Source organism: Doryrhamphus excisus, chromosome 11 (assembly GCF_030265055.1).
Source record: "Doryrhamphus excisus isolate RoL2022-K1 chromosome 11, RoL_Dexc_1.0, whole genome shotgun sequence".
Classification (NCBI taxonomy): Eukaryota; Metazoa; Chordata; class Actinopteri; order Syngnathiformes; family Syngnathidae; genus Doryrhamphus; species Doryrhamphus excisus.
This window is the reverse complement of record NC_080476.1, coordinates 18,826,946-18,840,000: the sequence shown is the minus strand read 5'-3', so window position 1 is coordinate 18,840,000 and position 13,055 is coordinate 18,826,946. Positions and strand designations below refer to the sequence as shown.

At 38.3% G+C, this 13,055-nt stretch overlaps 1 protein-coding gene across 2 annotated transcripts in view; it reads left to right on the top strand.

The window, feature by feature from the left end:
- The window catches only part of hipk2 (homeodomain interacting protein kinase 2), an 88,935-nt gene extending 81,271 nt beyond the window's left edge, over window positions 1-7,664 (top strand). For both annotated transcript variants that reach the window (XM_058088230.1, XM_058088229.1), the window contains exons 13-15: window positions 2,294-2,556; window positions 2,628-2,782; window positions 5,043-7,664. In XM_058088230.1, the coding sequence (XP_057944213.1) occupies window positions 2,294-2,556; window positions 2,628-2,782; window positions 5,043-5,492 (868 nt within the window). In that variant the 3' untranslated portion in view covers window positions 5,493-7,664. The remainder of the gene's footprint in view (window positions 1-2,293; window positions 2,557-2,627; window positions 2,783-5,042) is intronic.
- Window positions 7,665-13,055: the final 5,391 nt, after the last annotated feature.

Sequence of the window (13,055 nt, the reverse complement as noted above, 5' to 3'; positions counted from 1 at the left end):
GTTGAAATATTAAAGAAAAAATACATAATTTTAAAAAGTCGTTATATTATGAGAAATAAACCAAATAAAATAAAGTTGTAATTTCTGGACAATTTGGTTGAGAAAAACATTGGAATATTATGGGAATCGAGTGAAAAATACGAAGGGAATAAAGTCAACACAACATACAAATATACAAATATATACCAATATTAGGCGTTGGCCGATCTCGATTGTGGATAATAAAAAAAAATTATATCATTTTATTAGCACAGAGTTGAAATATTAGTTGGAAAATACATTTGTCAAAAATAACAGCAAAAATGGAAATCAAAAAGCATAAAATTTGCAATTTTTCAAGAATAAAGTCGTAATATTAGAAGGAAAAATTATGTCGTTTTTATAGCACAGAGTTGAAATATTAAAGAAAAAAATGTAATTTTTAAAAAGTCGTTATATTATGAGAAATAAACCAAATAAAATAAAGTTGTAATTTCTGGAAAATTTGGTTGAGAAAAACATTGGAATATTATGGGAATTGAGTGAAAAATACGAAGGGAATAAAGTCAACACAACATACAAATATACAAATATATACCAATATTAAGCCTTGGCTGATCTTGATCGTGGATAATTCAAAAATTATGTCATTTTAGTAGCAAAACTAATGGGAATAATGAAGAAAAAAGTAGCAATAGTTGGAAAATACATTTGTCAAAAATAACGGAAAAATTATTAATAAAAAAAAATTTATTTTTAAAAAGTCGTTATATTATGAGAAATAAACCAAATAAAATAAAGTTGTAATTTCTGGAAATTTTGTTTGAGAAAAATATTGGAATATTATGGGAATTAAGTGAAAACACAAAGGGAATAAAGTCAACACAAATATACAAATATACAAATATATACCAATATTAGGCATTGGCTGATCTCGATCATGGATAATCGAAAAGTTGTTATATTGTGAGAAACAAACCAAATAAAATAAAGTTGTAATTTCTGGAAATTTTGGTTGAGGAAAATATTGGAATATTATGGGAATCAAGTGAAAATACTAAGGGAATAAAGTCAACACAACATACAAATATACAAATATATACCAATATTAGGCGTTGGCTGATCTCGATTGTGAATAATCGAAAAATTATGTCATTTTCGTAGCACAGAGTTGAAATATTAAAGAAAAAAATATGTTGGAATATTATGGGAATCAAGTGAAAAATACAAAGGGAATAAAGTCAACACAATATACAAATATACAAATATATACCAATATATACAAATATTAGGCGTTGGCTGATCTCGATCATGGATAATCGAAAAGTTGTTATATTGTGAGAAACAAACCAAATACAATAAAGTTGTAATTTCTGGAAAATATGGTTGAGGAAAATGTTGGAATAATGTGGGAATCAAGTGAAAATACAAAGGGAATAAAGTCAACACAACATACAAATATACAAATATATACCAATATTTGGCGTTGGCTGATCTCGATCCTTTATAGCTACAATAAAGGTGTAATTTCTGGAAAATTTGGTTGAGGAAAACGTTGGGATATTATGGGAATCAAGTGAAAATATGAAGGGAATAAAGTCAACACAATATACAAATATACAAATATATACCAATATTTGGCGTTGGCTGATCTCGATCCTTTATACGTACAATAAAGTTGTAATTTCTGGAAAATTTGGTTGAGGAAAATGTTGGAATATTATGGGAATTCAGTGAAAAATACAAAGGGAATAAAGTCAACACAACATACAAATATACAAATATATACCAATATTTGGCGTTGGCTGATCTCGATCCTTTATAGCTACAATAAAGTTGTAATTTCTGGAAAATTTGGTTGAGGAAAATGTTGGAATATTATGGGAATTCAGTGAAAAATACAAAGGGAATAAAGTCAACACAACATACAAATGTACAAATATACAAATATATACCAATATTTGGCGTTGGCTGATCTCGATCCTTTATAGCTACAATAAAGTTGTAATTTCCGGAAAATTTTGTTGAGAAAAACGTTGGAATATTACGGGAATCAAGTGAAAATACTAAGGGAATAAAGTCAACACAACATACAAATATACAAACATATGCCAATATTAGTCGTTGGATGATCTTGATCGTGAATAATCGAAATCGGAGCATCCCCAAATGAGACACTTGGTATCGCTGATACCACCAAGCCGGGGGGGGGGGGGGTGTATATTTTTCTTGTAGTTTTTAGCATATGTACTACAATATCGCAGTATAATGTCCGCCTGTTATGAGCGTCCTTGTGCCTGTGTCGTTTCTCCAGCTCCTCGTCGAAGCCAAGGAAGAACGTAATCAGCTGCGTGACGGTCCACGACTCCCCCGACACGGACTGTTCCATTAACAACAGTCCTTACACTGTGGAGTCCAGACCCGCCAACAACAACAACAACAACAACAGCAGCAGCTACGACACCAAGACCACCATCTTGGATAATTCCAACAACGGGAACCCGCGCACCATCATCATCCCACCGCTCAAATCCCAGACCAGCGAAGTCGTGAACGAGTGTGAACGTTTGATGCCAGGTAAAAAACGAACAACGTGACGACGTGTGTAGAATATTTGAATGAATACCCCCCCCCTTTTTTTTTGGTAGATGCAATGAATCATCAGAATTCCGCCTACAAGTTGAAATCCTCCAATGGAGCGGTCTCGGGCAATAATCACATCCCAGGGGGCGTGGCCGCATCCTACCGACATCAGCGCTCAGGGCCGCACAGCCTTCAGCAGCAGCCTCTTAATCTCAGCCAGGTGACCGAAATAAACGCAGACTAAACGCAATGTTTACACTGGATGGCCATCCGGAATGAAAACATCGGAATACCACTTGGGAGCACCCTTGACATGATGATTTATGATGATTTAGCATTTTAAAGTAATCATTCAGGGACTGAGTTCCACCCCGTGGGGGACCCCAGGACCTGTCTGTCTGTCTATCTATCCATCCATCCATCCTTCCTTCCTTCCTTCCTTCCTTCCTTCCTTCCATCCATTCTTCCATCCGTCCTTCCTTCCTTCCTTCCTTCCTTCCATCCATCCATTCATTCCTCCATCCATCCATCCTTCCTTCCTTCCATCCATCCATCCATCCATCCTCCCTCCCTCCCTCCCTCCCTTCCTCCCTTCCACCCTCCCTCCCTCCATCCCTCCCATCCATCCATCCATCGTTCCTTCCAACCTTCCATCATCCTTCCTTCCATCCATCCATCCATGCTTCCATCTTTCCTTCCATTCCTTCCTTCCTTCCTTCCTTCCTTCCTTCCTTCCTTCCTTCCATCCTTCCTTCCATCCTTTCTTCCTTCCATACATCCTTCCTTCCATCATCCATCCTTCCATCCATCCTTCCTTCCTTCCATCCATCCTTCCATCCACCCTTCCTTTCTTCCATCCTTCCTTCAATCCATCCTTCCTTCCTTCCTTCCTTCCTTCCATCCTTTCTTCCTTCCTTCCTTCCATCCATCCATTCATCCTTCCTTCCATCCTTCCTTCCATTCATCCTTCCTTCCTTCCATCCATCCATCCTTCCTTCCTTCCTTCCTTCCTTCCTTCCATCCTTCCTTCCTTCCTTCCTTCCTTCCTTCCATCAATCCTTCCATCCATCCTTCCTACCTTCCTTCCTTCCTTCCTTTCTCCATCCATCCTTCCTTCCTTCCTTCCTTCCTTCCTTCCATCCTTCCATCCATTCATCCTGCCTTCCTTCCTTCCTTCCTGCCTTCCTTCCTGCCTTCCTTCCATCCATCCTTCCTTCCTTCCTTCCATCAATCCTTCCATCCATCCTTCCTACCTTCCTTCCATCCATCCTTCCATCCATCCATCCTTCCTTCCTTCCTTCCTTCCTTCCTTCCTTCCATCCATTCATCCTTCCTTCCTTCCTTCCTTCCTTCCTTCCTTCCATCCTTCCATCCATCCTTCCTTCCTTCCTTCCTTCCTTCCATCCATCCACCCACCCATCCTTCCATCTATCCATCCTTCCTTCCATCCATCCTTCCTTCCTTCCTTCCTTCCTTCCTTCCTTCCTTCCATCCATCCTTCCACCCATCTATCCATCCTTCCCTTCTTCCTTCCTTCCATCCATCCATCCTTCCTTCCTTCCTTCCTTCCTTCCACCCTTCCATCCTTCCTTCCATCCTTCCATATTTCCTTCCTTCCATCCTTCCTTCCTTTCTTCCATCCTTCCTTCCATCCATCCATCCATCCTTCCTTCCTTCCTTCCTTCCTTCCTTCCTTCCTTCCTTCCATCCATCCTCCCATCCTTCCATCCATCTATCCATCCTTCCCTCCTTCCTTCCTTCCATCCATCCATGCATCTTTCCTTCCTTCCATCCTTCCTTCCTTCCTTCCATCCTTCCTTCCTTCCTTCCTTCCATCCATCCATCCTTCCTTCCTTCCTTCCTTCCTGCCTTCCTTCCTTCCTTCCTTCTATCCATCCATCCTTCCTTCCTTCCTTCCTTCCTTCCTTCCTTCCATTTTTCCTTCCTTCCATCCTTCCTTTCTTCCTTCCTTCCTTCCTTCCTTCCTTCCATCCATCCATCCATCCTTCCTTCCTTCCTTCCTTCCTTCCTTCTGTCCTCCCTTCCTTCCTTCCATCCGTCCATCCTTCCTTCCTTCCTTCCTTCTGTCCTTCTGTCCTTCCTTCCTTCTATCCATCCATCCTTCCTTCCTTCCTTCCTTCCTTCCTTCCATTTTTCCTTCCTTCCATCCTTCCTTTCTTCCTTCCTTCCTTCCTTCCTTCCTTCCTTCCATCCATCCATCCATCCTTCCTTCCTTCCTTCCTTCCTTCCTTCTGTCCTCCCTTCCTTCCTTCCATCCGTCCATCCTTCCTTCCTTCCTTCCTTCTGTCCTTCTGTCCTTCCTTCCTTCCATCCATCCATCCATCCTTCATCCTTTTTTCATCCTTCAAAAAGTGACGTAAGCTATTTCTTACAAAGAAGCATTAAAGTGAAATAACCATGATGTCCTTGAACGCATCTCTCCGTTGCCCTAATATGATCTCCCTCCCGTCGTCCTCCAGGCCCAGCAGCACATGGTAGCAGAACGAAACGGAGCTCACCGCCGCCAGCAGGCCTACATCACCCCCACCATGTCTGCTCAGGCTCCATACTCCTTCCACCACAACAGCCCCTCCCACACGGGCGCCGTGCACCCCCACCTGGCAGCCCCGCACCTCCCCAGCCAGCCCCACCTCTACACCTACACCGCCCCCGCCGCGTTGGGTTCCACGGGCACCGTAGCTCACCTGGTGGCGTCGCAGGGCTCGGCACGCCACGCGGTCCAGCATGGGGGCTACCACCCGGTTCCGGTCAGCGTGGGCCACCGCGTGCTTCCTTCCCCGACCCTCCACCACAACCAGTACCAGACCCAGTTTGCCCACCAGGCCTACATCAGCGCTTCGCCGGCGTCCGCCGTCTACACTGGATACCCGCTGAGCCCCACCAAGGTCAACCAGTACCCTTACCTCTAGACGAGACACTGGAAGGGGCGGGGCTTGATCCCACTTAGCCCCGCCTCCACCTCATCCCCTTAACTTGAAGACATGACAGAAGGAAGAAGAAACAAGATTGACAGCTCGATTATTTCGATTTTTTTTTTTCGCTAAAAAGGGCCAGTTTTTTTATCGGCCCGTCTTGACTACGGAATGGGGGGGGGGGGGGGGGGTCGGGATGGAAGTTGGGAATCCCAAAAATGATTGGATAAAGGTGAAATACGGAAAAACCCTGCTGCTCTTCAAAGATAACAAAATATCGATGGCCTTGAACTGTCTTAATATTTCCACGTTTTTCCGGTGTCGGGAGGAAAAAAAAGAAAGCAACTCCAACTTCACTCCGAATTCTTGGAGTTGCTCCCGGGAATATAACCAACAAAAGACAAGAAACTTTTCTAATGTATTTATAGATTTTTTTTCTTTTATGTTTTCTCGATATTTCGGTTTTAGCGATAGCGTCATTGGTAGAATGTAGCAGGCTGCATCGGTCAGTTTTTTTTTCGGAATCTCCCCGGAATTGTTTTTTTCCCTGATACCAATAGATTGATTTGTTATTTTTAATGTGATTGCACAAACTGGTTATGATAACATAAGCATGTATAATGTGATTATGTGTGTGTGTGTGTGTGTTGTCCACCATTTTTAGGTTTCGTTCCCTCGTAGTGCCTTACAGATGACGTAACAGTTTATTCCCAAAGTCACACAACACATCGGAGTGTTCGGATTTGACAGGCTAATGACGGGATACGGGATGCGGGATACGGGATAAGGTAGCGCTCTTCCAGGTGTAACTTGGTGCAGTCGAATTCAGGATGCTTCATGTCAGAGCTCCTTAATAGGAAGTCGGAATTTTTTTTTTTCACTAAATGTTATTTGGATGTTCTGAACTCCTGTTTCAACCCAAATATTCCAGGATATTCCATATTCCGGGATAAATATTGAGAATGCTTCATATTCCAAGATAAATATTAATGTCAGAGCTCCTTAATAGGAAGTCGGAATTTTTTTTCCACCTGTTTCAACCCAAATATTCCAGGATATTCCATATTCCGGGATAGATATTGAGGATGCTTCATATTCCAAGATAAATATTAAGGATGTTTAATGTCAGAGCTCCTTGATAGGAAGTCGGAATTTTTTTTTCACCTGTTTCAACCCAAATATTCCAGGATATTCCAGGATATTCCATATTCCGGGATAAATATTGAGGATGCTTCATATTCCAAGATAAATATTAAGGATGTTTAATGTCAGAGCTCCTTAATAGGAAGTCGGAATTTTTTTCCCACCTGTTTCAACCCAAATATTCCAGGATATTCCATATTCCGGGATAAATATTGAGGATGCTTCATATTCCAAGATAAATATTAAGGATGTTTAATGTCAGAGCTCCTTAATAGGAAGTTGGAATTTTTTTTCTCACCTGTTTCAACCCAAATATTCCAGGATATTCCATATTCCGGGATAAATATTGAGGATGCTTCATATTCCAAGATAAATATTAAGGATGTTTAATGTCAGAGCTCCTTGATAGGAAGTCGGAATTTTTTTTTTTCACTAAATGTTATTTGGATGTTCTGAACTCCTGTTTCAACCCAAATATTCCAGAATAATCCATATTCCGGGATAAATATTGAAGATGTTTCATATTCCAAGATAAATATTAAGGATGTTTAATGTCAGAGCTCCTTGATAGGAAGTCGGAATTTTTTTTTTCACTAAATGTTATTTGGATGTTCTGAACTCCTGTTTCAACCCAAATATTCCAGGATATTCCATATTCCGGGATAAATATTGAGAATGCTTCATATTCCAAGATAAATATTAAGGATGTTTAATGTCAGAGCTCCTTGATAGGAAGTCGGATTTTTTTCCCCCCACCTGTTTCAACCCAAATATTCCAGGATATTCCATATTCCGGGATAAATATTGAGGATGCTTCATATTCCAAGATAAATATTAAGGATGTTTAATGTCAGAGCTCCTTGATAGGAAGTCGGAATTTTTTTTCCACCTGTTTCAAACCAAATATTCCAGGATATTCCATATTCCGGGATAAATATTGAGGATGCTTCATATTCCAAGATAAATATTAAGGATGTTTAATGTCAGAGCTCCTTGATAGGAAGTCGGAATTTTTTTTCACCTTTTTCAACCCAAATATTCCAGGATATTCCATATTCCGGGATAAATATTGAGAATGCTTCATATTCCAAGATAAATATTAAGGATGTTTAATGTCAGAGCTTCTTAATAGGAAGTCGGAATTTTTTTTTCACCTGTTTCAACCCAAATATTCCAGGATATTCCATATTCCGGGATAAATATTGAGGATGCTTCATATTCCAAGATAAATATTAAGGATGTTTAATGTCAGAGCTCCTTAATAAGAAGTCGGAATTTAGTTTTCCCATATATAAAAAAAATCTGATACCAATATCACATATGTATGACAATTTTTTTTAAACATTACTTTAAAAAATATTTTGAAAATATGTTTTAAAGTATTTAAAATCAAATAAAATAATATTTCAATAATTTTGGACTAACTTTAGCCTAACCCTAAGAGAATATGTACTTATTTTGAATTATTTCTTTTTTAAACATAACTTTAAAAAATATTTTGAAAATATGTTTTCAAGTATTTAAAATCAAAATAAATTTTAATTTAAAAAAATGCTTAACTTACTTTTGATATCATAATTACATTATTTATTTACTAGTAGCATTTTTTTCCTTCAGTGGCAGAAACAGGTAAATGAAAGTATAATAAAATAATATTTCAATAACTAACCCTAAGAGAATATGTACTTATTTTGATTTTTTTAAACATAACTTTAAAACATATTTTGAAAATATGTTTTAAAGTATTTAAAATTAAATTTTAATTTAAAAAATGCGTCCATGGACTACAATCTGTTTATGACAGCGTTGCAAAAAGTGTTGAGAAATCATAAAAAAAAACAAATAAATATATTCATATTCTAACCAGGAACTTAGACGACCCGCAAACACTGACATAATTGAACATTATATGCAGCTAAATGTGTCATTATGTTCCTTTTGTTTACCCGAGGAACTTCCGAATAGTAGCGGCCGCTCTCGGGCTTCCGTAGCCCGGCAGGAAGCGATGTTGGCGGGGGTGGCGTTGGGAGAGATAGCGCAGGGGTTGTGGAGCTCGAGGAGACTCAGTCGCAGAGTGATGACGTAAGGAAGGATGGACGGGAAGTGGGTTTTGGCGGTTGAGGAGCGCCGGTTTGTGGTCAGTCGGAGAGAAATGGCGGCTCCATCTTAACGAGGAGGCACCGAGCAGGTTGGTAGTAACACTGAGTTGGTTGGCGCGGCAGCCATGTTGTTTAGACATTTGACTTGCGTACACCTGGAAAGAGCAGCTTCCGAGATTCCAGTAGGGCTGTTGCTTGTATTTGCTGCTTTATTTAACTTTTACTTATACTAATAATAATCGGGAATTCCTGCTGGTTTAGTGAAATTCTTCCCTTCCCTGTTTATGGTATACACCGTAGTACTTGCTTTGAAGTGGGTTTTATTTTTTAAAAATTGTTTTCACATGGCTGTAGTACATGTTGTGTGTTTTTTTTATATAATTATTAGAGATTGTTGCAATAATTCTTGTGTATGTTTTATCAGAATGTGTGTTTTTATTCTTTGTCATGCTCATTTCTGCTATGATATTTTAGTATTTAGTGTGTCCAACACACAATGGGGCCCTGTATGGCAGGGGTGTCCAAAGTGCGGCCCGGGGGCCATTTGCAGCATGTGGCTTTTTTTTAATTATTGGCCAGCAGTACATTTTTTAAAAATGATTTAACAATAAATAAAAAAAGCAACAATCAGCAGTCATTTTACAAGCAAAATTTAAATATTAAGAGTAATGGAAATATGATGACAAAATATTTTATGAGAATAAGGAAAATTCACATTTTAGTAGCATAAAGCTGACGAATTGAAGAAAAAAAAGATTGTGAAATATTAAGAGAAAAAACGACAGAAATATGATGAAAAAATATTTTATGAGAATAAGGAAAATTCCCATTTTAGTAGCATAAAGCTGACAAATTGAAGAAAAAAAACTATTGTGAAATATTAAGAGAAAAAATGGAAATATGATGAAAAAATATCAAGGAAAATTCCCATTTTAGTAGCATAAAGCTGACAATTTGAAGATATTTTTTTGGTGAAATATTAAGAGGAAAAAACAGAAATATGATGAAAAATATCATTGTATGAGTATAAGGAAAATTCACATTTTAGTAGCATAAAGCTGACTAATTGAAGAAAAAATATTGTGAAATATTAAGAGAAAAAATGGAAATATGATGAAAAAATATCAAGGAAATTTCCCATTTTAGTAGCATAAACCTGACAATTTGAAGATAATTTTTTGTGAAATATTAAGAGAAAAAACGGAAATATGATGAAAAAATATTTTATGAGAATAAGGAAAATTGACATTTTAGTAGCATAAAGCTGACAATTTGAAGATTTTTTTGGGTGAAATATTAAGAGAAAAACAGAAATATGATGAAAAAATATCAATTTATGAGAATAAGGAAAATTCACATTTTAGTAGCATAAAGCTGACAATTTGAAGAGAATTTTTTGTGAAATATTAAGAGAAAAAATGGAAATATGAAAAAATCTCATGTTATGAGAATAAGGAAAATTCATATTTTAGTAGCATAAAGCTAACAATAAAAAAAATAAAAATAAAATATAGGAAAATTTGGTTGTTAGGAGTTAGAATATTATGGGAAAATGTCAGAACATTACAAGAAGGAAATTTCCAAGAAAAAAAATGGGAAATTCATGCAAAAAAAAGATATTTTGAGAGAATAAAATCATATTCTAATGTATATAAGTCACAATTTTACATAAAAATATAAAATGCCCTTACATACAAAACAGATTTGCTTTGTCAGGGTAAAATTTAAAGTGGCCAACCCTGAGCAGGAGGGGATAGAAAAGGAAAATAACAACAACAGAATCAAACAGGACAAAATATTAAACATCTACTGTTGATATTACTTCCTGTATTTGTTTACTAAATATCTTTCATTTTTCAGTCTGCGGCCCTCGGTGGGAAAAGTTTGGACCCCCCCGCCATATGGACTACAGTGGGGCAAAAAAGTATTTAGTCAGCCACCAATTGTGCAAGTTCTCCCACTTAAAAAGATGAGAGAGGCCTGTAATTTTCATCATAGGTACGCTTCAACTATGAGAGACAAAATGAGAAAAAAAAATCCAGATAATCACATTGTTTGATTTTTAAAGAATTTATTTGCAAATCATGGTGGAAAATAAGTATTTGGTCACCTACAAACAAGCAAGATTTGTGGCTCTCACAGACCTGTAAGTTCTTCTTTAAGAAGCTCCTCTGTCCTCCACTCGTTACCTGTATTGATGGCACCTGTTTGAACTGGTTATCAGTATAAAAGACACCTGTCCACAACCTCAGACAGTCACACTCCAAACTCCACTATGGCCAAGACCAAAGAGCTGTCAAAGGACATCAGAAACAAAATTGTAGACCTGCACCAGGCTGGGAAGACTGAATCTGCAATAGTTAAGCAGCTTGGTGTGAAGAAATCAACTGTGGGAGCAATTGTGAGAAAATGGAAGACCTACAAGACCACCGATAATCTCCCTCGATCTGGGGCTCCACGCAAGATCTCACCCCGTGGGGTCAAAATGATAACAAGAACGGTGAGCAAAAATCCCAGAACCACACGGGGGGACCTAGTGAAAGACCTGCAGAGAGCTGGGACCATATTAACGAAGGCTACCATAAGTAACACACTCCGCCGCCAGGGACTCAAATCCTGCAGTGCCAGACGTGTCCCCCTGCTGAAGCCAGTACATGTCCAAGCCCGTCTGAAGTTTGCTAGAGAGCATTTGGATGATCCAGAAGAGGATTGGGAGAATGTAATATGGTCAGATGAAACCAAAATAGAACTTTTTGGTATCAACTCAACTCGTCGTGTTTGGAGGAGAAAGAATGCTGAGTTGCATCCAAACAACACCACACCTACTGTGAAGCATGGGGGTGGAAACATCATGCTCTGGGGCTGTTTTTCTGCAAAGGGACCAGGACAACTGATCCGTGTAAATGGGAGAATGAATGGGGCCATGTATCGTGAGATTCTGAATGAAAACCTTCTTCCATCAGCAAGGGCACTGAAGATGAAACGTGGCTGGGTCTTTCAGCATGACAACGATCCCAAACACACCGCCCGGGCAACGAAGGAGTGGCTTCATAAGAAGCATTTCAAGGTCCTGGAGTGGCCTAGCCAGTCTCCAGATCTCAACCCCATAGAAAATCTTTGGAGGGAGTTGAAAATCCGTGTTGCCCAGCGACAGCCCCTAAACATCACTGCTCTAGAGGCGATCTGCATGGAGGAATGGGCCAAAATACCTACAACAGTGTGTGAAAATCTTGTGAAGAGTTACAGAAAACGTTTGATCTCTGTCATTGCCAACAAAGGGTATATCACAAAGTATTGAGATGAACTTTTGTTTTTGACCAAATACTTATTTTCCACCATGATTTGCAAATAAATTCTTTAAAAATCAAACAATATGATTATCTGGATTTTTTTTTCTCATTTTGTCTCTCATAGTTGAAGCGTACCTATGATGAAAATTACAGGCCTCTCTCATCTTTTTAAGTGGGAGAACTTGCACAATTGGTGGCTGACTAAATACTTTTTTGCCCCACTGTATGTGTAGCCGGAGGCTGTTTTTTTTTCTGCACTCCAGAGCAGCATTTCATCCTGGTACTTGTATGCCATTATTGTGATATACTACTACGATATACTATATACTACTACGACGCTCCGTGTCGGGAGATCCATTGAAATTGTCATGAAACAGACTACTGAAACATTCCACCGCTTTTGGGAATTTAGGATTTGGTACTTGGACTGCTGTTCTTACCCCCCCCCCCCCCCCCCCCCCCTTCCTGTCGCTTTTGTCCCGCCAAAGAGGTCGGATTGACTGGATTGCGTATTAAAATGCTTGGTAATTGCAGGTATGGATATGATAATATACAGTATGTATACAGTATATACAGTAAAACATACTGGTGGTCCTCGGAACGCTAAATTAATACGCAAATCACTCACAAAATACACAAATGTACTTTAATAGTAATTTAATAGTAATTACAATATGAAACACGGGTGCTCAAAATGTGGCCCGTGGATGTTTTTTTTTATTTGCTTGCAGCATATTCTAAAAAATATAATTTAATAAAACCAAAATCTGCAGTAATGTTACAAAATATAGACTGAAAAAAAGATGAGGATAACGTAATATTATGGGAATAAATTCTAAATATTACAGGAATTAAGTCATTAATTCCTAGAAGAAGAAAAAATATTTAAAAAAAATATAACAAATATTAAGATGTATTGCAATTTGCCAAAATTTTATGCATACAAACTCTAAAAATAAGTAAAATAAAAGTTATTTTTGGAATATTAGTTATGATATTATGGCAGTGAAGACAAGTATTATGAAAAT